General features: G+C 37.8%; 1 protein-coding gene across 1 annotated transcript in view; it reads left to right on the forward strand.

Moving 5' to 3' along the window:
- The first annotated feature begins 1042 nt into the window (after nt 1–1042).
- Nucleotides 1043–27818, forward strand: part of LOC104159326 (dystonin-like) — a 71813-nt gene continuing 45037 nt past the window's right edge. The window contains exons 1-16 of the mRNA XM_009697208.1: nt 1043–2329; nt 4582–4743; nt 5827–5997; nt 7665–7831; nt 10010–10169; nt 10426–10752; nt 10927–11011; nt 12141–12382; nt 13431–13637; nt 17383–17502; nt 17679–17786; nt 19518–19736; nt 22791–22994; nt 25848–26079; nt 26432–26658; nt 27341–27463. Coding sequence (XP_009695510.1) covers nt 1043–2329; nt 4582–4743; nt 5827–5997; nt 7665–7831; nt 10010–10169; nt 10426–10752; nt 10927–11011; nt 12141–12382; nt 13431–13637; nt 17383–17502; nt 17679–17786; nt 19518–19736; nt 22791–22994; nt 25848–26079; nt 26432–26658; nt 27341–27463 — 4041 coding nt within the window. The remainder of the gene's footprint in view (nt 2330–4581; nt 4744–5826; nt 5998–7664; nt 7832–10009; nt 10170–10425; nt 10753–10926; nt 11012–12140; nt 12383–13430; nt 13638–17382; nt 17503–17678; nt 17787–19517; nt 19737–22790; nt 22995–25847; nt 26080–26431; nt 26659–27340; nt 27464–27818) is intronic.

Consider the following 27818-nt stretch of genomic DNA (forward strand, 5'->3'; position numbering starts at 1 on the left):
CGGGCGGTACGCGCCGGCGCTCGCTGAGGGGGCTTCCCCCTGTCTCGTCTCCTTCGGAGCTGCGACTCGGAAATGCGGTGGAAGGAGCGAGGGCAGCCCGCTAGCTGCAGCTTGTAGTCGGGACCTGCCGAATGTAAACCTGCTGTGCCTTCGGGGGGACACGCCACACTTGCTCAGCGCTGCAGTTGCCTTAAAGAGCTTGCCAGGATGGTATTGGGAGAATCGGTCTAAAACGTTTGTTTTCCGACCGTCTGCTCGAAGAATGCGTTGGCTTGTCTGCTAGAAAGTGATGTTTTCCTGTGGGACTTGTGGAGGCACCACGGACAAGCCTGGTACAAGAGGAGGATAAGCTGCCTTTAGGATCAAGGTTATTTATAGCTGCTACCAAAGAAAGTAAAGGGCTTGTTTATTATTCTTACTATTCTGGATTTAACTTATTTCTGCCCTCCTCCCACCCCGCCCCTCCAAGTTTTCTCCGTGCCTTGGTCTGGACCGTACACAGCCACTGTGGATTCTGTCTTTAAGCTGCCACACCATGTTTATTTATAAAGGAGATGAGATTCTGCAAACCAGTTAAATGGATTACAGTTAAGCTGTCACCTACAGAAGATAACGTGCTGCCTTCTGTAAAGCTTGATTGTTTGGAAGGCTTACTCGGGAGATTTCAGATGCAGATTCTGACCTGGAAAAATAAATGAAGCCTTCCATGGAGTGTTTGAAATATTTGAGCCACTGCTGGCTTTTGCTTTACTTGGTTTTGCTGTGACATTGGAAGATTTCTGTTAGTTTCCTACTGAAGCACTTTATATTTTAGAGGGAGGGGGGAAAAAACCTCACATCCAGGTAAAGTTGCATTTAAACTGATGCACTGATTATGAATGACCTTAGCCACCTCGTAAGTTACGATGTATATTTTGTATCTGTGCATCTTATGCTAAGGGCAAGTTTACTATAATTCTTCAGTGCTAGTGTTTTTTAAAATGTTTCCCCTGCATCCATGAAAACAGAGGGATAGTGGTGTACTTGTGTGAACACTTTCAGGATGGGGAAGCCGCTTAGCAGGCCAGACTGTCTACGTCAGAATCCTCCATGTGTTGGCAAAGGGGAAGAAGATGAAGATCTAAATATCGAGGACTGCTACGTACCCCAGAGGTCCATCTATGACACTGTGCGGCTGAATGAACAGATTGATTCCGGCTCCAAGGGCAGCCTCTCCTCAAGGCATTTCACGGACCGGACCTTACCCTACAGTCACAGAACACTGGACATCAGCACTTTGTGCTCCAATGGTGCCCTTACTTCTTCCAGTGTTTTTGAGCTCCGAAGCCGTGAAACTAACAAGTTAGATGAAAAAATGATCTTTGATGCTCTCAAACTGAACAGTGATATAATTCGGACAGCTGGATTACCAAAAGCAAAGCCTCACACAGAAAAGAAGGAGCATAGGCGATCGTGGAGAATGTTTGTTCCGCCCAACTTTTCGGATTACACGAATGAAAGTGAATGCTCCTTTAACGAAACTGCTGATACGTTAGATACAGCTGGACTGGGCAAATGCACATGGAGTATGAATTCTCTTACCTCGGAAGAGGATGATTCTGGTTTATGCAGCCCTCCAACAGAAAGGGAAGAAAAACAAGATATATTGTTAGCAGGGGAGCAAACTCAAATACGAAGTTCATCTTCTGCAGAAGATATCCATGCAGTAGGTCAGTTCAGATCGTGTTTCCCAGCAATTTGCCAAGAGCAGCAAATGGCACTGCTTGCAAGCAACAGTGTCCCTGTCAAAGAAAGCTGCAGACTGGCTTTGCATGACATTATACCCTCTGGAAAAGCAAAACAAAGCAATGCGCAGACATGTGAGAGTGATCAGGAAGAGTTGGGGGGGAAATACTCTCACTTACAAGGTTTCAAAGAAAAAACTCGGTCGTATGAAGATTCTCTTCAAGGTGATGGAAGAGGTATTTCCATTAACAAAAATGAAGTGGAAAATGCATATGAAGTTCATGAAAAAATTAAAACACGAGTCACAACAGTAAAGGAGGATTATGTGGATGACACACCTCCTCACATAGATGTTTATTATGCGAATGTTGCTGTAAATACTAGTGACTTGGATTTAGCAAAATACGAGATTTTATCTGATACAGAGGAATCCAGTATAGCACGTACAGGCTCAAATGAAACGGCATTTTCTGTTCAACAGCTTGAATTGGATAGTACTGTAAACTGCCCAAAAGCTTTCCCAGGAAGAAGTAAAGGCAATATCTGGACTACTGGCATCCAAGAAACCTTGGATACAGTCTGTAATGGCCTATTGCCTAACAAGGTAATTAAAAAAAAAAAAATCCATAGATTTGTGAAATAGTCATAATACAGCTTTAAAGATACTTGTTTAAAGCTTTCTTTAAGTTTTGTTGTTGCAAAAAATGTCATTTTTAAAATTCATTTGGCAGATTCCGTAATCAATGTCATTTGTGTAACGCACATGGGATGTCCAAAATAGGTGAGAGGGTCAGTACAGAAAATGAGTTGGGGACAAATTCTGAGGGATGATTACTTACAGCTGTGTGGGGCAGGGTTATTTATTGCCCAGCTGGTGCTTGTTGCTCTGGCGTGGAGTGCCTACTCTGTGTACCCACATTGGCACTCGGTGGTTGCACAGAGGGTGGTTGCTCAGAGGGTGGTTACAGGCGATGCTGTTCCAGGGCAGCAACAGCCCATCTGTTCAGCCTGAGCAGCCTTGCTCATCAAGGTATGAGCAACAGTATCAGATGGTTGTGGTTTCTAAAGCAGGCAGATTAAAGGCTCACCGCCTCTTCTGAAAACCGCCTTTTGCGTTTGCATGCCAGAAAGCAGATCTGACGTTACGGTTAAGTATTTTACAAGCACAGGATCTTGCAGTGCTTTGTGAGTGGTGGATGAGGTAAGAGAGTAAGAAGCGAAGCTTTGTCATAAGGAAAGGGTGTTTGTCGGATCTGTAATTTTTTTTCTTCCCACTCTGGTTGAAATCTGAGATACTGCAAGCTTTGTTGCTAAGTTGTTCTGGTAAACTTTGGCCTCAGCAATAATTGTAATTTATTTTAAGATTCTCTCTGCAAAGAACGCATGCGTTTTTAAAGGGCAGATTATGGAGATCAGACCTCTTTGTGGTAGGATGTTGCTCTCAAAAGATGAGGCTTTATGGCACGTAAAAGAAGAATTTGTTACTGATTCTGTGTGGAAATATTATTCTGCATCCTCCCTACCCTACAGTCAAGAAAAACACAAACGTTTTCCTTTTTCTGGGAGCAGCCAGCTGGTTGCATTCTCTCAGTTTTCATGTAACCACAGTCATACATTTTTCAGGTTTTTTTGTCTGTAGAAACAAAATTCTCTTAGGAGTGTTTAGTTTATTTTACTCCTCATGTTTAGTGTAGTTGCTCTAGTTTCTAGATTGACTGGTCAAGCTGGTGGAAGCATGCTCAGACGCCTGAGGTCTGCTGCTTTAAAAGCAATGACTTGCCACAGGGTTTGGTGCAAAAGAGGAGAGTCACTGGTATGTTCAAAGTGATCCTTGCTTTTCAGGATGCTGAGAAAGGTTGCTTTGAACGTGCTGAGTGTACACCAGAACTGTTCATGAATGCTGCTATAGAAATAGAAGGATTTAGGGTCAAAAGTTGAGCATTCTTTAGCATTGTTTATTCATTGTTTATTTTTCACTGGCCTGTGTAATTAATTCAAGGGCTTCAGGCCATTTTCTGATCTCATTGACACTGGTGCAGCCTAATGCAGCTGAATACAAATGGAGATTTACATTGCTGTTGCTAATGGTAATAATCTGGCTCTGAAAAAGTTTAAATACCTGAAAGAGTAAAATAAAGCAAACAGAAGACTGCTCAAACTGCTGTTTGGGTACGGCCAAAGCCTTGGCAATTTGCGAGGATATCTCTTTGAATGAAAACCGATTCTCCTGGGTGTTCACTGGGATACTGTTTCAGCAGCATCTGTAGTGCCTCCTCCTCGCTTGTTACCATTATATTGTCCTAAAAACTACCTTAAAATATTTATTTCTCCCTTCGCTGCTTCTTTAACTTAAAACTTTTGCTTTTGTCCTAATTTGGATAAAAAATGCCTAGTTGTCTCTCTTGGTGTGTGTTTGTTTATTTATTTGAAGACAACTTAATAATTCTTCTGTGCCATTTTTGGTAGATTTTGTAGGTAGATAATTAAACAGATAGATGAGTTTCTCCAGTCTTGAATTTTTTCCTCAGTTAGTTGTTCTTTCTTTTTTCTTTTTTTTTTCATTCCCAAAACTTTTCCCCCTTCTCTCTCTCTCTGCCCCCCGCCCCCCGTCTAAAACTACTCATGGAAATGTACATAATTTTCCCTCTATGGTGTATTGCATTCACTCTGTTTAGATTGAGTCTACTCTGTTTAGATTTATTAATTTTTTTTAGGAAGGTGCTGATGAGGAATGGTTTCCTTTCTTCTAGACACCAATTTTCAGCATTTTTTTTTGTTGCATACTGTGATGTAAACACCAGACGCATTTTGTGTCAGAAGATTCAGTGTTCCATGTGTCTTGGATTTCAACTGCAGGTGTTCCAGAAAGAAGAAATTGAACCCCTGCAAGTAAAACAACAGGAAGTTAATTGGTTGGGCCAAGGCCTTATTCAAAGTGCTGCTAAAAGTACCAACACAGAAAACCTTGAACACGACCTTGAGGATGTCAACACCCGATGGAAGACTCTTAATAAGAAGGTTATTATTCTGTATACTATTCTGTTTTTGTTGTATTCTACTTTTTGATTATTTGCTTGCTGAGGTCTTTCAAAATACAGGATATTAAATATTCACTAAGAATATGAATTATATTACTTTACACAATCACTTTGTTCGTAATTCTGAGGTTAAGATTTATATCACTAGTAGCCAGAGGTATTACTATGACTTGTAAGGTTTTGACAAACTTTCTGTAGGTCTGTGCTGGATTTTTATTCAGGAAAGACTCCTCTAGGACTGTGTGTTCATGCTTAAGCAGAGCAGGGAAGTTTGATAACCCAATCAAAGAAATTGGGGTTGACACATTCATGGGAAAGGTAGCTATGTCATTTGTAGCCAGCCACTTTCAAGTAGTTCTTCCTCAGTCTTTGTTCACATGTTTTTTCACTCTGTTGTATTCGTTGACATACACTGTTGTACCTCCACAATGCACAGAGCAGTGATACAGCCCAGCTTTGTGTGACTAGTGGCACATTTCTTTTATAGCACCTTAAGGATTGTATTGCTTGAGACATCGGAAGGTACCACTGCTTTGGAAAACGGGCTGTAGGTGTTTTTCTTTGCTTTTAAAGAGTCCTTTCCAGCAGTAGTTGCTGTTGGAAAATGGAAAGGGTGGGAAGTGGAAAAGACACTGATGCAGCAGAACCACAGACACTTGTGGTTCACCCATTTGCCTTCTCCTTTCCTATTTCTTTGTCCCTTTGAAGGGATTATTGCCCCTTACAAATAAATGCTACTTTGGGTTCCTGGCTCAGTCTTTCTATAAGGAAAATAAAAACCTGTCAGTGTACTTTATAATACTGCAGCTGTATAAAACAGGAGTATCTCTCGTAAGGAACTACTAGAGCAGTCTGATTTACTGGGAGTCAGCCTCTTCTTTTCATTGGATGTCTGTAGCCCCAAGAGATTAATGCTAAATTGTGCCATAGTGCTGTTACGAATAGCTATGAAAATGAGAGTATTTGTTAGTGATATTGCCAGATGTTCTACAGATTTTGCCTACTTATTTCACAGAAATAAAAAGAAAAGGTGAGTACAGTCCGATCTTCTACTTTTTTTCAGGTTGCCCAGCGTGCTGCGCAGTTGCAGGAAGCCCTCCTTCACTGTGGGAGATTTCAGGATGCCCTTGAATCTCTGCTTAGCTGGCTCATTGATACAGAAGACCTCGTGGCTAATCAGAAACCACCATCTGCTGAATTCAAAGTTGTGAAGGCCCAAATACAAGAACAGAAAGTAAGTGCAATGCATTCAGGATATCTTTCCTTCCACTGGATCAATGAGAATAAATGCCTAGTCTTTGGCAAGGCGTAAAAACTGTTCAAGTGTATTATATTACATTGAAGTGTGCTAAGGTGTTTAAAGTAGCCATCTGTTTGATACTCAAGAATCTGTCCGGGGTTGGGAGAAGTGCTCATAAACATAAAATCCAATTTGGCCGTTTGGAAAGCAGGAAATAAAAACTAGTAAATTTTCTTTGTAATAATTCCAAGGTAATATTGCAGATTATCGACTTGAATACTTAGCTCTTGATCCTGATAGTGATCTGATCATTGTTGGTAATCAGTTAGAATGCTGTTGGGAAATGACCTGTGCATGATGAAATGTAGAAGAAATGTTGTCAACTTTTGCAAATTTTTCATAGCGGTTATAGAAAAAAGAACCATAGTGTAGCTCATGAAACATACGGTCCATGCAGTTGGACTGTGTGGCCCACTGCCACCCAGAGATTTAATATAAAGTTATGGTCAATACAGGTTGTCATGTTGGGATATCTGCAGAGGCAACTAGAGAGTGGAGGAAGGGAGGATTTTAGGCAGAGGTGTGTTTTATTCTTCATGGAGAAGGTAATTTACTGGACTAGATCAGTGAACTCAGTTGTATCTCAAACAAGCAATGAGTCAATTATACAATAGTTTTTATATCTACTTTCCTATCTCTATATATATCGGAATTATCTTTGTGTTCCCCAATCTAGAAGGGGATGCATCTTTCTCAAAAATATTTCTATAAAATGTTTCAGATACTCTAGGTAGCTTGTTTCCCTCAGTGGTATTAAATAGAACTTTTTCCTCTATACATAAGCCCCTCTGGGGCCCCCAACACAAGAAGGATATAGACCTGTTGGAGTGGGTCCAGAGGAGGCCACAAAGATGATCCGAGGACTGGAGCTCCTCTCCTGTGCAGACAGGCTGAGAGAGTTGGGGTTGTTCAGCCTGGAGAAGAGAAGGCTCCGGGGAGACCTTAGAGTAGCCTTCCAGTACCTAAACAGGCCTACAAGAATGCTGGGAACGGACTTTTTACAAGGGCTTGGAGTGATAGGACAAGGGGCAATGGCTTTGAAGTGGAAAAGGGAAGCTTTAGATTAGATTCCAGGAAGAAATTCTTGACTGTGAGTGTGGTGAGGCAGTGGCACAGGTTGCCCAGAGAAGTTGCAGATGCCCCATCCCTGGAAGTGTTCAAGGCCAGGTTGGATGTGGCTGTGAGCAACCTGGTCTGGTGGAAGGTGTCCCTGCCCATGGCAGGGGGGGTGGGGCAAGGTGGTCTTTAAGGTCCCTTCCAACCAAACCATTCTATGATTCTGTGGTCAGTGTTCAGCCTGCCACACATCTTTACCCCATAGAAACCAAGGAGGTTGGTTGGGCTTGGTCAAACTTTGCTGATCATAGCAAAACAATTGAGAAACTAAAATGAGCATGTGTTGGAGGGGAGGGACAGGTTGGTGTGTGGTGTGTGTCTCTCTCTTTTGGGTTAGCATTATTCACACTTTCATCACAATATAGGTGTTGCTTTTTCTTTTTTTGCTTTAGCGGATTTTCAAGAAGTCTAGCTCTTTCTGGTTTTTAGACCTGTGTTACTACAATGTTTCTTGATAACCTGGTGCCTGACTGCTTTCTCTGTAGCTTCTCCAGAGGTTGCTGGATGATCGCAAGCCTACCGTTGAGGTAATCAAGCGTGAAGGGGAGAAAATTGCAGAGTCAGCAGAACCTGCTGATAGAGTGAAAATCTTGAAACAGTTGAGTTTCCTGGATAGTCGATGGGATGCGTTGCTCAGTAAAGCTGAAACGAGGTATTTTAAATTCTTTCATAGATTTGAAAAATGTAGACATAGCATGTGATGGATGATTAGAAGCAGCATGTGGAACTCTATAGTGTGAAATCTTGCAAGTACTATCATTCTTGTTGTTACATTACATTATTGTGTCTTGATGTTGATACAATAGGTCCTCTAGAAGGAAAAGTGGAGAGAAATGACTTTAACAGACCAAAAGCTTTTAAAAAAAGTTTAGCCTCAGATGCTACAATCTGCTAGGATTAACTGCATATGTATCTTCTGAATATTTTATCTCTGTTAGTTCATGAGGATGCAAGTTTCTTGATGCAAGAACCTGTTTTGCGTAGAATCAAGTGCAAATTTTACGCTTTAATAACAATGTACCCTTGGAACTTCAAAATCCTGACATGCTGCTTCAAAGAGGGGGCACTCAACTCTTCTTCCCTTTTTCTGTTTTCTGTCATCCGTGTAATTAGTTTCTACAACTTAGAGATCCTCATACTGCCAGTTGCTGATGTACTTACGCAAGGTGCTGAGCTCCCTTAGTTCTCAAGAAGAAAAAGGACCATCAAAGTGTGTAGATATATTCTAGCACGACAGAAAACTCTGTCTGTTAAAGACATTACAGTCCAGTTCAAGTTCCAATTAAAAAAAAAAAAAATACACACAGTATCTGTGTATACACACACCTGGATATATGAGTTGTTGTCAATATATAAAATACCAGGGAAGTTATGAACTGTAAATTGGCTTTGAAGAAATCTGTGTTGAAAGGATGGGGATTTGAAAAAGGACAGCCTTGTTCAGAGTAGAGAGAAGAGTGTGCATGAGAGGTGGCCTGAGAAAGGCCTTGGAAAGTTGAAGAAAAGGAATTTAAGTGAACAGTGGAGCTTTACAGTGAAGAACAAATGGATGTGTTGGGATTTCAGCACTTAGAGTAGCATTGAACTCACCTCTGTTGTCTCATCCTACTTCTAGTAACCTCTCTTTAGTTCCCTTACTTTGAACCTCTTCTGTTACCTCATGCTAATATGATTATTTAATTAGTAGAGTCAACCACTAAGAGACCATTATTTCCTCCTTTTTTTTTTTTTTTTTTAATTGAAGGAATCTGATTCATTAGCTAGGGTAAATGTTAATGTCATGTTTAATTTAATATTATTCTCCCAGACTGGTGATACTTAATTAAAAAGCAAATTGCAGTTTTTTTCCAAGCCATCTATTAGCTGCAATTTGTCTCCATTTTTCTTTGGCTTGTCTCTAGAAGTGAAGAGGAGATTTAAGGACGGTTTTGAAAACTATGTAGAGTACTTCACTGAGTGTTCTGTGGCTAAGTGTATTAAGTGTAGCTTGTTATAAGCCTCGGGAAGCACGTATAAACATAGCTTTTATCTGGAATGAAATCCCTATTTGAAAGGCAATATTGTGATGTTTGTCACATAGTGCAAATCTCTCTTAAAACTCTGCTTGAATGAAATCTGTTCAGCAGTGGTTGTAGAGAAGACTCTTCCTGTAATCAGGAGCCTTCTCTGAAATGTAATGATCTGAAACACTAATGTTTTAGATACTGCTTTTTTATTTTGGAGGTCAAATCTCTGTGCTTTATTAACATTGTCTCGCTAACTTCATGGAGAGCCTGTATTCAGAACAAGAGATGCAAAAGTAGAGCCAAATAATTCTGTTCACATCATTGGACAAATGTTTAAAGATGTTTTATAATGCTGAGGAAGCATGACAATATGTTCTGGTTCAGTAAAACCTTTGCCTAACTTTAAAACATGTATAATAGTCAAGGGAACTTTATGCTTAAAGACAGCTAGAAACTTGCTAACTGTCCTAGTTGGGTATAAAACAATGTTTTGCTGAATTGAGTGCTATATTATTTTTAGCAAAAAGTATATGACTAAAGTGATACTCTTTTTATTTGCAAAACTTGCATATTAGCTAAGAGTTTCAGATGGCTTCGGAGGTGTGTTTGTTTTGTTTTGTTTTTTTTTAAATTTTGATCTTTACGTTGGTTTTCATTAAGTATCGTGGATGTATTTCTATTTCACTTGATGACTGGTTCCTACAATGAGGCAGATTTTATTTTTTTTTTTTGCAAAGGATTCAAGGGGACTTTTTGTTTTTCCCCCCAACTATTTCACGCTTACTTCATCACAGAAAATAACCTTTCTCTTGGCATCTTGATAGGAACCGTCAGTTGGAAGGCATCTCAGTGGTAGCGCAGCAGTTCCATGAAGCTCTGGAGCCGTTGGTGGAGTGGCTGACCACCACAGAGAAGAGGCTTGCAAATGCAGAACCCATCGGAACACAGACCTCCAAACTGCAGCAGCAAATTTCTCAGCATAAAGTAAGATATGGACCACACACTTGCTTGTGTCATTCTTTTTAGAAGCTTCTGTGAAGTACAACACAACTGGCAAAGCTGTTGCGGTGTACCTATGTTTTACTATACTGATTTATTTTTTTTCTGCAATTCCAAGTTTTATATATTTATGTTGGCAACGTGTCCTTTTTTGTTCAGTTTTTATTGAGTTCCACTTACTTTTCTTTTGTGTTTTTCTGATTTTCTTTTCCATTATTCTTCATTATTTAAAAAAAAATAGGCCCTAGAAGATGATGTCCTAGCTCACAATAAGAGTTTACATCAGGCCATTAGCACTGGTCAGTCTCTAAAGACTGTGAGCTCCAGGGAAGATAAAGATATGGTGCAGGAAAAGCTAGATTCTTCTCAGGCCCGATACATTGAGATTCAAGAGAAGAGCAACAGCAGGTCTGAACTTCTCCGGCAAGCTTACAGCAATGCTCAGATTTTTGGGGAGGACGAAGTTGAATTGATGAACTGGCTGAATGAAATCCATGATAAACTGAGCAAATTGTCAGTCCAAGATTGCAACACAGAATTGCTTGAGAAACAGCACTCTGAACTACTGGTATTTTGCTTTCTGTTCATATATTATTTAATTTATTTTTAAATTTGATTTATATTTCCATACTTCATTTATTTTTCATTAATATAGTTTATTTAAAATGGCAATGTGCTTATTCCAAATAAAAAGAGTATAATTCGTTATGTCTGTGCTAACACAATTGACCTTTTCACTTAGGGTCTTCAGGAAGAGATTCTTCTTAGAAAACAAAATGTTGATTTGGCTGTACAAAATGGATTAGAGCTTCTCAAGCAAACAACAGGTGAGAGCTTATATAAAACTATGCTTCATCAGGCTTTTTTTTTCCTACTTGTAAGTAGAATGCTTATAAGAAAATTAAAGTGGAACTTGTAAATATTAGTCCATATTTGCTGGTTAAAGCAGTTGTAGTTGTTTATTCTAATAAAGGTTTGAGGTCAAGGTAGGTTATGTTTTGGGGCCAATTTTACTATTAATCTAAGCGAGCAGAAGTCCTTTTTTGCCTGTAGAGAATTTTGCCCTTGAATCCTGTATTATTTTTGGTGGAAAATTATTTTTGTGAACCTGCATTCCATTCCTAATAGCAAGTTATGGGCATTACTCATAATGGAGAGCTGTTTGGCAGCGGACACAGTCAATTCCTGCAGGCATCCACAGATGAACGAGATATTAGACTACCTTTTACTGCAAGAGGAAAACTTCGTCCATTGGAGCTAATACTGTGGGAAGAGTTCCTTTCCAGTTGTACACAACCTGTCTGTTCTGTAGATCAACATCTGTCCAGATTTTCCAGTACTTCTAAAGTTCTTGAACTCTTTAAGGCACACATATGATTGGGAGCAGGGGGAGGTATCCTTTTCTGTTCCAAACTTGGACATTATGCATAGTCTGTAATGAAATCTGAATAAACATTGTTTTTATTTTAGCCTTTTGAGTTGTGTTTCAAATGGATAGTAATGAGGGTGTGTAGTGATGTCAAATATTACTGTAATTGAAAATCTGACTAGTATTTTGTTGATTTTTTTTTTTTCACATTTTCAATAACCCTTTTATAAAATTTTTTCTTTTTTGGGGGGCCTTTATAAGAAGTATTGTGAATTTAAGGGTGGATTTTTTTAAAGAATATTTGTGTTAAATATTGGATCTAAGTCCTTACTTTCTAATAGTTTAGTAAAGCAGAAAAAAAGACAGAAGGACAGATTCTAAGCTGAGGTAAACTTTGTAGCTCTGTGGACTTTAGTGATGGTAGGATAATCTGCAACAGTTGAGGATTGGCCTTGTCATCTTGTTTGGGTTATTTTACAAATTAAATACTGAGATTTCTGTAATAGGTAGAGTTTGGGATTTGGGGTTTGTTTTTTTTCTTTTAAATATATGTGATCACAGGAAGTAACATCCCTCTAATATTTTAGGTGATGAAGTTGTAATAATTCAAGATAAACTGGAAGGCATTAAAGCGAGATACAAAGACATTACAAAATTGAGTTCTGATGTATCCAAGACCCTAGAGCAGGCTCTCCAGCTTGCAGGTCAACTGCAGTCAACTCACGAGGAACTCTGCAAATGGCTTGATGAAGTGGAGGTGGAGTTACTCTCATATGAAACTCAAATACCAAAGGGTGAAGAATTAAGCCAAGTACAAGAAAGACAAAAAGTACGTTTTAGAACCTGTGAATTATTTATTGCTGTATGATTCACCTAGGTTTTGTGTTAACTTCTGTTTGGCATGAAGTTGTTTTGTGAATAACTAATTTTGGCATCAGATCATTTGACTAAAAGTAATAGTAGTTAGGAATCAAACTCACTTTCCAGAGTCATCTGTTATAGTCACATATGAAATTGGGCTGAAGTTTATTTTTATCGCAAGAGAAACACATCACTTCCTTTTTATTCCAGCAGCTACCTAATCCTAGGAAAACTCTTAAGTTGTCAAACAAAGTTATTTTGGTTCTTTAGTTGTGACATGGATAAAATCCTGTAAAGTACAAAAAGAGTCAGCATTTAAAATAGATATTACTAATCTTGTTTAACAATATTTAATTCAAAAGAAAAATTGTAGTATAAACTGGATGGTGTGGACAATGTTGAGGGGAGTAAGCTTTAAAACAAAAATCTTTCTATTAAATTTCTTACTTATATAGAAAGAAATGAAACAGTGGTGGGAGTTTCTGTACAGGTGAAAACTCATTCCTGAAGCACTGTGTGATGATTTGATTGGAATTTAATCCAGTCATTGCTCATTTAAGAAATCACTTGAATTCATCATATTTTGCTTTACTGTGTACCTGATTTCACTTGTAGGTGATTTAGTTCCTTATGGAGTTGAAGGTTGCAAAGCATATCCGTTAGTTTTATTTTCTTTGGTTGCTTCATTAAATAGTAACAACTCTTACAAAGTTACAAAGACTTTCAGACTATCATACTAACTGGAGAAATATATTTAAGATATAATCTTAATCTTCTATATTTAAGATATAGAAAATTCTGTTCAAGAGTCACCCACTTCTCTGTCAAACAGCTTACAGTATGAAAAAGCTAATATGACTGAGCTGAAAATAAGTGCACTAATTTATCCCTTTGGTTTGTGTTGAAAACATTTCAATTCTCAACCCATGGAGTAGTTGAAAGAGTAGAAAAACATGTGCAAGCTGTGTGTGTTCAGCTCATATGCTGGCATGTTTACTTTAAATGGCTTTTTTCAGGAGTTGAAAAAAGAAGCAAAGAACAACAAAGGCTTACTGGACACTCTGAATGAAATTGGCAGTGCCTTCCTGGAGCTTGTGCCGTGGAGGGCCAGAGAGGGGCTTGACAAGATGATAACGGAGGACAACGAACGTTTCAGATTAGTGAGTGACATGATCTCCCAGAAGGTGGATGAGATTGATGCTGCCATCCTGAGATCCCAGCAGGTACTGAAAACTGTTCTTTGCGCTGTAACAGTCTCTGTCTGTGTGTACCTGAACAAAAGATGTCCTATAGTAATGTTTCCAGAAGTTTGTTGTGCTTGAGCAGCAAAAGGCCTGTTTGAATGAAATGGGAGTCCACTGTTAAGATATGAATGCCAGAACTCAGCTAATCTGTATGCTGTTGTGGTTGTCTGCCTTTTTGTTGACACAAACATCAGTCTTGTAGCTGAAATTGCTGTAACTATCCTGTGGCTCCTTAAGGTGGGAGTTTGCTTAAGTAAGAACTTAATGGCCCATGTCTTTTATAGATCATGTTGTGTTAAGTAAAATATGGTCCAGATCCCCAGCCAATTTTACTGAATGCAACACTGAAATCACTAGGGTTGCCACACCTTTTAACATCAGTTGATTGTCTAGCTCCTCTGTACTTTCCACAGTTGAAAGCTGGATCATCTTGTGCAAGCTGTAGTGGAGGATTTAAATAACAATTGCTTTTATTCATATACACAATGCTTTTCTTCTTGGGGCTCAAAAATTAAGTTATTTAATATGTAGAGGTTTCTATACGTGCACAGAGGTATATATATGGGTGTGCTTTGAGAACTGGCACTCATAATTTCATCTCATGGAAACATAATTTTCCAGTGTCAGCCTACAGTTCAAGCATAAAAACTTTGGTGGAGGTTTCTGCTTCTGCTAATAATTCCTATAAACAGTTGTAACGGGACAAGGAGAAAGCATGTGTGGTATTTTCAAAGTTTGCTGAAAGCAGACTAAAACAGGCTGGTAGTAACTCAGATCTCCTTGTAACTGAGGTTAAAAATAACTTCGTGTTTCTTTTTAAGGGGTTTGCTATGAATATTATCTTGTCGCATTAACCAAATCCTCAAAAATTGAAGGGTGGTTTTTTTGTTGGATTTTTTTTTACCGAGTGATAAGATTGAGATAGGAGAGTATACATTGGTTCTCCTTCAACTTCTCTGAATTCTGTGAGTGTGTTGCATCCCCTAGCACAAGTTCAGCAGATTCAGGTCCAGGCATGAAAGGTCCAGAGCTGCAACTCCAATAGCTAATGTTGTCAGGGCACATTGCACCCTAGTCCTGCATACCCCTAGCTTCCACTTCAACCCAACTCGCATCACCACAATATACTCCTATACACTATATCCTATGATACATATTGAGTGGCTTAATATACTTCCAGTGAAGGAGAAACTACTTTCCATGTAGACAGAGAGAGGTCATACAAAATAAAAAATAGTTTTGCAGAATCTAGTGCTCTGTAAGCTTATCCTGTGGCAACTTGTTCAAGTGCATGTCCTATTAGTAAGTTTTGGGTGGAGGACAAAGCCACTAAGAACATGAGGGTTTAATGGGAATAGTGTGGGGTTCTTGCTAGATGTTACTGGGTCAAGGTGAGAAATGCAGTAAGCTGTATGAATGGATAAGTATATTGTTTCACGTTTAAACGGAAGCTGGAAGGCTTAATAGACTAATGCAATGTCCTGCTTTTTCACTACCTGAGCAAAATGCTCCCGGATAGATAGAATTATCCTAGAGATAAATTTCGCTACATGTTTTCATCTTCATTTCCCAATACTGAAGGCATTGGTCAGTGTCTTACCCTAGTGAAGGAGTGCTACGTAGAAACAGGTCATGTTCTATTTTTGGCTTTTTTGTTGTTCTTCACTCTAAAGCAGCCATAGATAGTGCTTTAGAAAGCATTCATGGAGCGAATCACAATGTCGTCATATTCAGAAGTCAATCATTCCTGGTTACAAGAAAAAGCACCACAATGAACTGTGCCTGGGTAAACTGGGTGGAGATGAAATAGATGATTTTATAGTGACTCAGGTGAAGTTCGGGGCTCATAAATAACTGTCATGCATAATGAGAAGAAAACACTTTAAATTTTGGATGCAGAGAGTACCAATTTTGTACTTTTTATTCCTTAATGTTATATTTGAACATCACAAATTGGAAATCCTGTAGCCTCAGCAAATGGAGTTTAGAGTCCTGTCCTTCCTTGATGCTGTGTAACCTAGAAGTTTCACTGCCATGCCTTGATTTTGCTATTTCCATTAAATATTTGCTCAGTATTACTAACATACCCATGGATATTTGGTATCAGGGGTATCAGGAAGTCACATTGCAGTCAATTTGTACATCTAATGCATTTGAAATAATTTCCTTCATTTGGATCATAAATAGATTGGCTTCTGAAGAGCTTGGCTGTGAACTGCAGTTTCTAAAGCCAGGATTTAACTGCCACTGGCGCATATGCTTTGTGCTAATATTTACATTACCAATTGTTTCAGAACTTACCTTTCTATTAGGAAGTCACAATATTTAGGACAAAAACGTACTTTCTGTTGCCTTAAATGAGAAATTACATATAGTGAAAAAGAATGTTTGTGCTCCCTTTCATGTAACAAATGGATTATAAAGCCTGAAAAAGATGGACTCATAAAGAATGAAATCTCAGAACTGTTCCTTTAGTTTTTGTGTAACTCATGATTAATCACTAAGACAAGACTGATTTAGCGGCTAAAGTGAACTCCAGCTACGGTACAGGAGCAGGGCTGTCATGATCTGCAGCCATGAAGGCACAGACCAGCAGATCTAAAAGACAAGAGAGACTGAGAGTCGTCAGAAGGAGACTTCTGAGGAAAGTGGGGGTATCAACAACACAAGTAGCAGGTTCTGACCTAAAACGTCCTGATAGACTTTCACAATAACTCAGAGCCATATTAGTATTCAGCTAATTGCACCAGGGGTCAGAGTTCAAAATAAATAAATACAATCTTAGTGATTTCTACAATGACCGTTTTGTGCATCTGATCATCCTAGGTAATATTTCTCTATGGCTTAAGCTCAAAGCTGCTCCTGTTGAGTACTGCAATGTGTGTGCTAAGGTACATGTGTATAAACTTGAGCTGAAGAGAGAATGTGTGATTTTAATTTTTCTTTTTTTAAAAATTTGGTCTTACTTTTCAGAAGAATTAGATCCCTACATACTCCTTTTCAGGATCTCATGCTCTCCTTCACAAATTAGTAAGAAACAGATCCTTTAAATCCTCTCATTGCTTTAGTGCTTTGAGGTAATTTCTGAAACATTTAAGTATTGACTGATGGTAGTCAGAAGTTAATCTTTTAGGAAGAGGACTGGCTGCACCCAAATGCCCCAAAGACTTTTCGCATTTAATCCAAGGTCTAGTTTTGCATGAACTCCTGTCTTCTCTGAATTCAGTGAGGTTTTTCCAGTGACTTAGTTGAACTGTGGTTGTTTTGCTTTTATAATTTAATACCAAAGCAGCTGTTAAGATTACAGGGATAACATCAAACAACTGTTTCTTAGGATAATTGTGACACTAGCAGTAATAATAAACATAGAGATGGAAAAGACACGTGAAAGTAGAATAAAATGAAAATAAACAGTCTAGTTAAAATTCTGAGATTATAACCCTTTTTATTTTCTTATGTCTGTTAGAGAGCTGTAGGCTTTGGAAAAATATATTTGCTTCTGTCTCTTTGTCACACTTACGAATTAAACTGCTTGTATTGCAGTCCCTCAGAACCATTTTGGGCTTTGTATTTCATTTATGTAAAAACCTCATATGCAAAGTGAGCTGCTATCTTTCTAACAATTAAGAAATATGCTTTTTAATCTTATTGAAAATTTTTGAAACAGTCATTCTAATATCATGTCTGTAGAACCACTGAACTAATTCACATCTCCCTCATTTAGTTTGATCAAGCAGCTGATGCTGAATTTGCCTGGATTGCAGAAACAGAAAAGAAACTGATGTCGCTGGGTGCTATTAGGCTTGAGCAAGACCAGACCACAGCTCAGCTACAAGTTCAAAAGGTAAAAGAAATGCATTTCCAACTGTCATGTTAATTACTAGCCGGCACACTCTCCATCTAGAAAATGTACTGGCATGATTTAATTTTCAATCTGTTGTAATGCACTTCAAAAATAGCTTTTGCTCCATGTACTCTTTTTTTTTTCTTTTCCCTGACCAATTTTTATTGTGTTTCAAGGCTTTTACCATGGAGATTTTGAGGCACAAAGATACTATAGATGAACTTATTAAATCTGGGGATAAGATTATGAACACATGCACCGAAGAAGAGAAACAGACCGTGAAGGTAAAGTTCCGTAAATTGCAGCTACAGTGGTAGATATGCAGACAATTAAAAAGCAGAAGGATTCCTACAGTATCTTTTTTGAAATACTAATGAAAAAGCTTTAATTAAAGCATTAATTGCAGCCACTTCTAGTCTGAGGATTGTAATACTAGAAGAAATGCTGTTGTGTATCACCTGCCTTCCTTCAGGATGTTCAAAGAGCAAACACTGTGTACTTGCTTTATTGTGTGACACTAATTTGGAGGCCTATTTATCATCTTCGTCCATGGTAAACTGTACTTTAACCAATGGACGACTGGAGTTGTGTGTGTGGAATCTGGCTGTTTTTCTTCCCCAGTTCTCTTGGGTCAGTGACACGCTGGGCGTGTGTTGTTTCTGTGCTGGATTCAATGGCTGTGCACCTTACCCTGAATCTTTACTTTCATTACTGTTGATTTCAGTGTAGATCTTACTTGCCAAGGTTATTCCATCCTGTTGACTAACACAGCCCGTGAAAGGCGTTCTTATGCCTTTGTTTGTTACACGCACACACAGAGCCTGATGTTGAGGCTGTATATATATATAGACAGATTTTTCGTGTTGGCATTTAAGAATGGGTTAGTTCTGGGGTAAGGGGTTTTTTTTGCTAAATTACAGTGAGGCTGAATATATTGTGTAAATTTAGCCCTTCCAATGACTACCCTCCTTGAACAACAGTGCTTCACTAATTATGCTCTGCTGCAGGATCTCTGAATAAATTTGATTTGCTCTTAAGTGAATTTAGAATAGATGAGATGTTCTGTCTATGAAACTGTAGTCATAAGGGAGAGCAGTTTTATGTGAATCTCTATTAAATATTTGTCTTTGTCAAAAATACTGTGTATCTGTGTCTTAGGCTATGTTTTGTCCTTTGGATAGCATCTCTATGCTTATTTTACATGCAAGACATAACAAATGAAAGGATAGCTTGTTCTGCCAAAAAAGATTCTTTGCTTTGCATTCAATGGCTTGCTTCTATATCTAGTTTTTCTAAGGCTAGCATTTATGTGCATTGTCACATATAGTATCTCATAAAAATGATGACATGGACAGTCTTCCACAGGCAAAATGTATAGCTAGTTGATACTTTCTTTTATTATCACATGCCCAAATACAGTAGATTTGTAATGTTTAAACCTTGTAGTTCTATCATATTATTAATGGTAACACATCCTCATTAATTAACGTGTGCTAACCTGAAAAATAATGTCTCGTGGTTTCTGTTGCAAGTCTGTAAGCTACAAGCACAACAGTATACCCTATTCTCTTGCCAGATTAAAAACAAACAAACAAACAAAACCCCAAAAAACCCAAATTTTTGTGTATTGTTCATGATACTTTGATTCAGAAATGCTGTGTAAAACTTTTCTGCCAAGTGTCATTGAAGATAAATGTCTTCAGTAAGGAAGCAGGGCTAAGATCTGCAGTCAAATCATTTGCAGCTTGACTGGAAGTCCTATGAATAAAATGTTATTTGTAAATACCAATATAATTAAATATGTTCTAATTACTTTGAAAGTACTCTGCTAAATTCCAGTCTCCCACAATATTTATTCTGTCCTCCTTAAAACACCTGATACTGCAGAAATGTTATCAAAACTAAAATATTGTTCACTGTGGTTTGGTGTTATAATTATAAAAGATTGTTTAGAAATTAAGGTAATAGATGTGGAAAAACATATGTTGCTATTTTTTATTAATATTATTTTACAGAAAAAAATGGAAAACCTCTTACAGAAATATGATGCGGTCTGTCAAATGAACTCTGAGAGAAACCTCCAGCTGGAACGGGCCCAGTCTCTGGTTAACCAGTTCTGGGAGACTTATGAAGAGCTTTGGCCATGGTTATCTGAAACAGAAATGATCATCGCTCAGCTTCCTGCGCCAGCCCTTGAATATGAAACTTTAAAGCAACAACAAGAAGAACATAGGGTAAGCATTTTGCCAATTTTGAAAAACAAGTGTCAAAAGCCAAGTAGTGTTCTGCTTAGAACAGTGAAGTACTCTGCTAAATGCTGAAAAGCCAGACAGTTACACTTCTGTTGAAAAAAGAACTATTTAAAATAATAATACTAAATAAATACCTTTTCAGTCATGCCCCTATGGTTTCCCAAACTGTGCAAGCAAACAAGAATCTCTGAGGAAGGGAGCAAACAATGTATAAGCATAAAAGAGGGCTAAAGGGGAAAAATTTGCCATTGTAGCAAGAGAACTGGGCACACAAAAGTTAATAGTTGAGAAGTACATTTAAAAGTACACTTTAATATCAGTATTAGAACAAGCCAAACCCATAAACAGAAAGAACAGACATGGGATAGTAAGAAACAAAAGAAGATAAAACATGACTACCTAAAGAACTGGAGTACCTGCTGTCAGCATGCTGAAAGTGAAGTGCTGCCTTTGTGTACAGTCGGTACACAAATATGCACATATGTTGATCTTATGTACATGTAAAAAGTTTGACTTTTGTTTTGTTGGTATCATTGGAACTGAACTTAGCTGAGCCAGGAAAATGGACAATTAGAGGGCCAAGAATTGATTGCTTGAGTTCCAGCCAATCCCATCATAATTTCTCATGTCAAGTATCTTTGTTATGTAATAATTAAAAGAAATAATTGTTTACCATAACATCACGTAATAGAGGCAACGATGTTGTAGACTGGCCACCATATGGGCTTTCTTACATGGAGGAATAATCAGGTGGGATAAAAATGCGTACATTTCATATATGGCTACTAGTATCACGTGGGATCAGATGTATCCCACTGAGGTTAAAAACCTGCATGTTTTGGCACATGCAAAGTCCGTACGGCTACTGGAGACTACCTGTCTCTCCCTGCTGAGCATAGAGTAACTAGTTGTTTTTTATTTTAGCTGCCTCAATTAAGTGACTCAAGTTAGGATGAACCCTGGCTTCAAAGTCTTGTTTACTTTGAGACCAGTTAATGAAGATGTGCCACTCTTAGTGTACTGGTAGACACTGGGTTTACTCATTTGTCTTCCTATTATGTCCACAACAAACAAACAAGCTCTCTTAAGACAAGCTATATAACATGAACTTTACAAACTATCTTGATTAGTCACCGTGAACCAAATCATGCTTGCTTTACTTACAGGATTGTTCCCCATCTACTTTAATCATTCTGCTTGCATGAGAGGCCCTTCAGATGAGCTTCTGGGTTTGCATTTTCCCTGGGCTATGCCTTTAGCTGAGATTTGTTTGTTAAGTAAAAGATTAATGCCAGGCAATTTTAACACGTAATGTGATCGGAGATACTTGTTTACTGGAATTGTTTACCCAATGGTAGATCGTGGAGAAGACCAAATCATTTATTGTTCTATTAAAAAAAAAAGAAGTTCCAAATGTGAATGAAAATCAGTTTTCTATATGCACTTACATTTCTGTTCTGATGGTTCTACTGATGACTGTCTTTGTTCCAAGTCACAGAATTCATGGCGTTGATTATGTGCGAATAACATGCCATCAGTTTGGTTTGAACTGAGCTGTGGGCAGAGTGCTATCATAAGGTTTGGACCCAGAAATGTGCACTCTTGTGGCCTTGTGTCAAATCATCTATTTGTGCACAAAAATAAAACACAAGATTATTTTCTAAAAACTTTTAAACTGTTCTTAGTTTTCCTCTTCTCTGCTGATCAACGTTATTTTTCTTGTTGCAAGGTATACAAACAAGAGTTACATTCTCAGTAAGTACCTAGAGTCAGGGGGGTTTGTATTTTCATTGCTGTTTTGTCATCAGGGGACTGCAGAGAGTCATGGTGACTGTCTTTTCAACCTCTCCTCTTCTGGGGAGGAGCAAGTAAGCAAGCCAGTGTCAGGATTTCTTTTTAAGGGAAGGACCTTAGTTGAAGAGAAGAGGATTTATTTACACTGAGACTGATATACGCTCTTTTCTGTGTCTTCATTAATTTAAACAAACTGAGCTGGGAGGAGCAGAGCATGTGCCTCTCATCTTCCTGCACAGGGACTATAGGATAGAAATGCTTGGAGTTCACATAACCAAGAGGGACAGTGGCTCACAAGACAGTGGGATTTTTCTGAAAAGGGAGGAATGAACTGAGAAAATAAATAAAACTGGAGGGAAGGATTGGACTACTCCCACAAAAAAACTTTTCCCTTTTGTCAGATCTATGGGTGCAAGTAAACAAAACCAAAATCATTGGGCAAGTTGGAAGACACCTTGTGACCTTTCACTTCCACAAGCCTCTGCATAGTCTTCTGCACAGTTTTGACTGACTTTGGGGGTGGATGATGAGAGGGAGTAGGCAACTGAGATCAAATTTACTTTAATTACTTGTTAAAATTTGTGTCAGGTAAGTAGTAACGCTGTTGTGAAGACAGAGAGGGGTCTTGTGGCCAGAGAGGAGACTACTAAACTAGGTTAATAAGTCTCTACTGATCAGTGTTCCTTGTCCTTTTGTCCGTTTCACTAATTTCTTTGACTCTTCCTTGTGCTAGTTTCTGCTTCTTAAATGAAGGATAATTTGAATTAATATTCTTGCAATGCCGATACCTCTTTCTGTGATGTTCTTCAATGGAAGGCTTTGCAGGAAGTGACAAATGTCAACATGGAAAGTATATACGTGGTGGTGTTACACACGTCTGGAATATTGTTGCATCTCTGTCATTATAGGTATTAAATATGATGGGGAGTGTCTGTTGCCAGCATCATATGCATAGTTAGCATCTTGTATTTTACCTGTAGCCTTATGTCCTACAAGAGCATTGCATGGACCTTTCCAGCGCGTCTCTAATTGTGATGTTTCATGCCTGGATAGCTCTCTGTTGGAATGGGAGCCATCACTGGCAGAGCAATCACTAGCTTTATTTGATATTATTTGTACTTTGCATTAGGACAAAGGGTATTTGTTTGGAATTTCTTGCCAGCTGGATGTGTTAGAAGTGTGGACAGCTGAAATGTGGTGATGCAAGCATAAGAAACTGATAAGTTGTTTCGTTTGTTATAGCAACTGCGTGAGCTGATCGCTGAGCACAAGCCTCACATAGATAAGATGAACAAAACTGGGCCTCAGTTGCTGGAGCTAAGCCCAGGAGAAGGTTTCTCTATCCAAGAGAAATATGTGGCAGCTGACACGCTTTACAGTAAAATTAAGGAAGATGTCAAAAAGCGAGCACTGGCACTGGATGAAGCCATTTCTCAGTGTACCCAGGTATCAGTTTAAGTTTAAAGTATAATTGGATTCATTCAAATGGAAAGATACACAGGCATCGTCATCTTACATGTATATATCAAGACTAAACTGCTGTTTTATCTTTATTTTTCAACCTAATGGCCCGTGAATGTTCATAACACTGATTATGGCATTGATTTTTCTATTTCCTGAGGGATTATAATTTCATATATTGGTAAGTATTATGACTGCTGCAGTCGAAAAATGTTATTGCTTCTTAATTTTGAAGTAAAAAAAGGAACATTTGGTCTAAAAATGTGGCATTTTATTTTCACTTTATTCTGTTTTTCTCTTGCTGGTCTGTTACTAGCTGATGCTTTGTTTGTATATGGATGTCACTGTTGATCAGTTAACTTGAGTATATCTCAAACTTGACAGCTTTAGTTACAGTCTGCTATCAATGGAACTAGAGGGTAGTTTGGCAGTGGTAATAGCATTTGATCTTTGTTGCAGACCCACAAGAATTTAACGTAACATATGCTTGAACTGTTATGTAAAACTATAGTGAGCAAAGTTAGACCTCACAAAATGTCTTCATAAGCATAAAATTCAGATCAAGTCCATAAAAGCTGCATGTTTTAGATTCATCAGCCTATGCACTGAATCTCGATAGAGTATCATTAGGTATCACATTCTAGATGCTTTTAAATATTGAGTTAATTGTCATTAGACCCAAACTGAAATTCTTTTACTCAACCCCAAATTCAGAAAAGAGCTCAGTAAAACTGTGTACATGAACCTGTACAAAAACCTGAATAAAAATACTTTGTTCTATACCGCTCTTTTTATAGAAAAGTCTCCTTTTTCTCTGTTCACTGGAAATTAAGTGCTATAGTCTGCTCAGGTCTAAAATACTAAGTAAACAAATACACCTTAAAGTTCTCATCAGGTCTACATTCTAAATATTTTTTGTCTTAGGTCATTGTACTTAATGTCATATTCCTACTCCCTGCAGACTGAATTTAAGAAGCTAAGGAGAAAAAAAGTGACATCAGATATCATCCTGCTTTTGAACTGGTTATAGACATTATATTATACTTTAAGTCATTCTAAACACCTTTCTTATTCACACCTCTGAAAGATGCCTGATTATTTAGATTCAGTGTTTGTCTTTATCATAAATGCTTAGTCCTCCCTCTATTTGGAGCTGCACATGTGAAAATCAAGATATTTACTTAACATCCATCATTCAAGTCCCTGCTTTGTGTGTGATAGACATGAACATGTTGTACTGGCTAAGTACATTCTTCGGTAACAGCTAGAATATAATCAGATGTTGAGAGAAAATACTTAATTTTTTATGCAATACTTTAAGGTTCATTTTCTATACGTAGGGGTATATGCAGATGGCAAAGCAAAACATTGTGACATACAGAATATAATTTTAGATAAACTCCTTTTTTTTAATTAAGATATGTAAATATATATTATCAGGGCTTTGTACTATGATGGCTATGTCAATATTTGTCTAGACAGTACTGGAAGAATAATTATTTAACTCTTCAGGTTTCAAATTACATTAAATTGCATTATGTATCAAAGGCAGGACATAACCTATGGAGCCAGAATGAGAGGTTGTAATGACTTGTGTTTTCTTCATTTCAAGTTCTAAAACACCTTGTCTCATTCATTGAAGTATAAGTACAAGGAGGCTCACTGAACACATTGACTATTTTAAAATGTAATATATATGTCCTAAAATTAGACCTGAACATTGCTGATTTAATTTCTTTTTTTATTGCTTTTGTAAGGTTTTGTTGCCACCATTAGTTTTTCAGAAGCCTTTAACATGGAAGGCTACTTATCTTTCATAACACATTTTGCTGGCTTGTATGATTTTCATACTTGTAACAAAAACACTGAGTCCATAACATTAGTCACGAGAGTCTGATCTGAAGTGGGTTGTATGGTGGGAAAAAGTAATTACATTTGTATTGCCTATATTCCTTTGAATAGAAAGGATGTAGCTATTTGTTGACATAAGGTGATCTTGTTTTTTGTTGTGCTCTTTCTAGCACCTTTCCCAAGTGTAGCCAAGGGTGCTTTTTGTAGATTCTGGAGGATCATTAAATGCACCCACAATTTATTAATTTCTGTAATTTGAAAAGGTCATGGTAGTGAGATATTTTTAGGAATCTCTGTGGATCCAAAAGCATATAGTAAAAGCTAACTTTGGAGCTGCACCAAAGGATGAACAATGTTAACGTGACTGTAATTGAGTTTCTGGGCACCTACCTGGGCTCAGTCAAACATGGGTGCACATAATACACACTGTTGTGTGCTTTTAGTTGCAGAAAGTACCATACCTTTACAGCACTAACAAGCATCACCTGGGCACCAACAAATGTCTTTTTGAATGACCTTACATTCTAAATCTTAATCGGTGGTTATATGCCAGTTTGTTGATCCTGATATGAAAATATATGTGTTTAATATTAAGGTAAATATCGTTCTAAAATGATGAAATCAGAAAGCCCTGACTCTCCAAAATAGGGTACAAACTACTGTATGAATTACACAGGACTAAATGCAAGTAGATTCTGCCACATGTATAGTACCTTCAGATGCAGTGTCTCAGGACTGAACCCAGATTTCATAGTAAAATTCTTAAATCTCAGAGGAAGTACTGTTTTGCAGGGTGATTTTTGTAGTTTAGATATTAAAAGAGAGGAAGAACCATGAAGGGGGGTATTCCAAGTTGCACATACATATGTTGGATAGAGATATGTTAATTTTAAAGTACCTTTTTCCAAGAGAATTTCAGATGCCATTTTTCAGTTGTTATTTTCTAATTTCTTTGCCACTTCTTTCTGTCCTTTACCACTCTTCCAGTTTCATGACAAGATAGATCCAACTCTTGAGAGTCTGAAACGCATAGTGGAACGTCTGAGGCAGCCACCTTCAATCTCAGCAGAGGTTGAGAAGATTAAAGAGCAAATCAGTGAAAACAAGAATGTGTCAGTGGATCTGGAAAAACTTCAGCCGGTGTATGAGACACTTAAACAGAGAGGGGAGGAAATGATTGCTCGCTCAGAAGGAGCTGATAAGGATATATCTGCTAAAGGTAGTAGACTGAGGACAGTTTCATGTAGTAGAAATGCAGCAAATTGCAGCATATAAAAAGATCTTCATTTCTAAAGACCACTAGTTTGGGCATTGTGTTCTTCTGGAGAAGCTGCTAAAGATTAATAAAAGCAAGCATTCATTTGAAATAATTCATTGTGGATGTAACCTTTGTTTTATTTTTAAAGGCCATGTTGGTTGTTTCCCCTTAACGTTATAAGGAGTCCTGTAAAGAAACAATTTTAAAGTCTAAATTTTAAAAGGTACACATATGTTTCTACTGTAAAACTGTAGAGAGATTTATGGCCAAGAATTGTTTGCCAAGGTAGTAATCTAGTTCCTTTGTTGTTTAGCTGTTCAAGATAAACTAGACCAAATGGTCCTCATTTGGGAAGACATCCAGACCTTGACTGAGGAAAGGGAGGCCAAATTGTTAGATGTAATGGAACTAGCTGAAAAGTTCTGGTGTGATCATATGGCTCTTGTAGCTACTATTAAAGATACTCAGGACTTCATTCGAGAACTGGAGGGACCTGGAGTTGACCCATCTGTAGTCAAGCAACAGCAAGAAGCTGCTGAGGTCAGTAGATTTTTGTTGACTTCAAGTGTTTTATTTACAGTGCGCAGAGAAAAGACAGAATTACTATGAAATACCATAGGAGAATATTCTTTTTTTTTAGAGATCAAGAGGGATAATTGTATAGAAATTTACTATAATGATATCTCAAGAGTCTGTGGTAAATAACATGTATCAGTGCTTAACTGCAATGAGCATGCAACGTGTGCCTGTCATTACATATTTACATATCTGTTTACAAACATGTATATAATAAGCTTGTCACTGAGATTTTTAGAAGTTATACATACTTTAGATTCCCTGAGTAACATCTAAATGAAAGGTGTATGGATGTATTATGCTCTAAGCCTGTAATTATTTATGCTGATAGTTAAAGATTTGAAGGTTCAATGATAACCTCTGAAAAAGAAAACACTCTGATTAAAGAAATCTCATTTAAAACTTCCTGTTTATTTTTTCTATCTCATGCAAAATGACATCATAAGCCATTGTTCTAATTTAGACTGATGTCAGTTCATTTCACTCTGACTGCAAAGGGATGCTTGTATTTTAAGCATCCAATTGTACGGCCAAGTGACTTTAAAGAAAGCAGAAGTTGAATGCTGCTGTGTTCTTTCTTGAAAGGAAGCTGTTCATAGATTATTAAATTTGGTATTAGCAGTGTTGGATTTTTTTCTCTTTGTAGGCTGCTAAAGAAGAAATTGATGGACTACAAGAAGAACTAGAAACAGTTGTGAGCCTTGGCTCTGAACTTAGAGCTGGTTGTGGAGAGCCTGACAAACCTATTGTCAACAAGAGTATAGATGAGGTATGAGAAATGCAGATGCTTAAATCTATTCTGTTAGATGCTTGTTCAGCTGAAATTGGTATATCCCCTCTGCCCCCAGCAAATTTTGAAAATGAAAAATTGTGGCAAAAGTGAGACATACCTGAAGTCTTTGTGGTAAAATAAAGTTTGCCTTTCAGATAAATGAATGTTGACTCAGATTAGATTAGAATGCACAATTTTATTTTATTGATTTATGGGTTAAAATATTTGTAAAAGACAGATTTTTTGTAAAAAGTTTATTGTAAAAATTTTTTCACAAAAATACTCACTGATTAATACGATAGATGGGTACTTTTTGCAAAAGTAATGCTAGAATAAACTTCAGATATATCTG

Source organism: Cariama cristata, unplaced genomic scaffold (assembly GCF_000690535.1).
Source record: "Cariama cristata isolate BGI_N322 unplaced genomic scaffold, ASM69053v1 scaffold45573, whole genome shotgun sequence".
In the NCBI taxonomy this organism is placed as follows: Eukaryota; Metazoa; Chordata; class Aves; order Cariamiformes; family Cariamidae; genus Cariama; species Cariama cristata.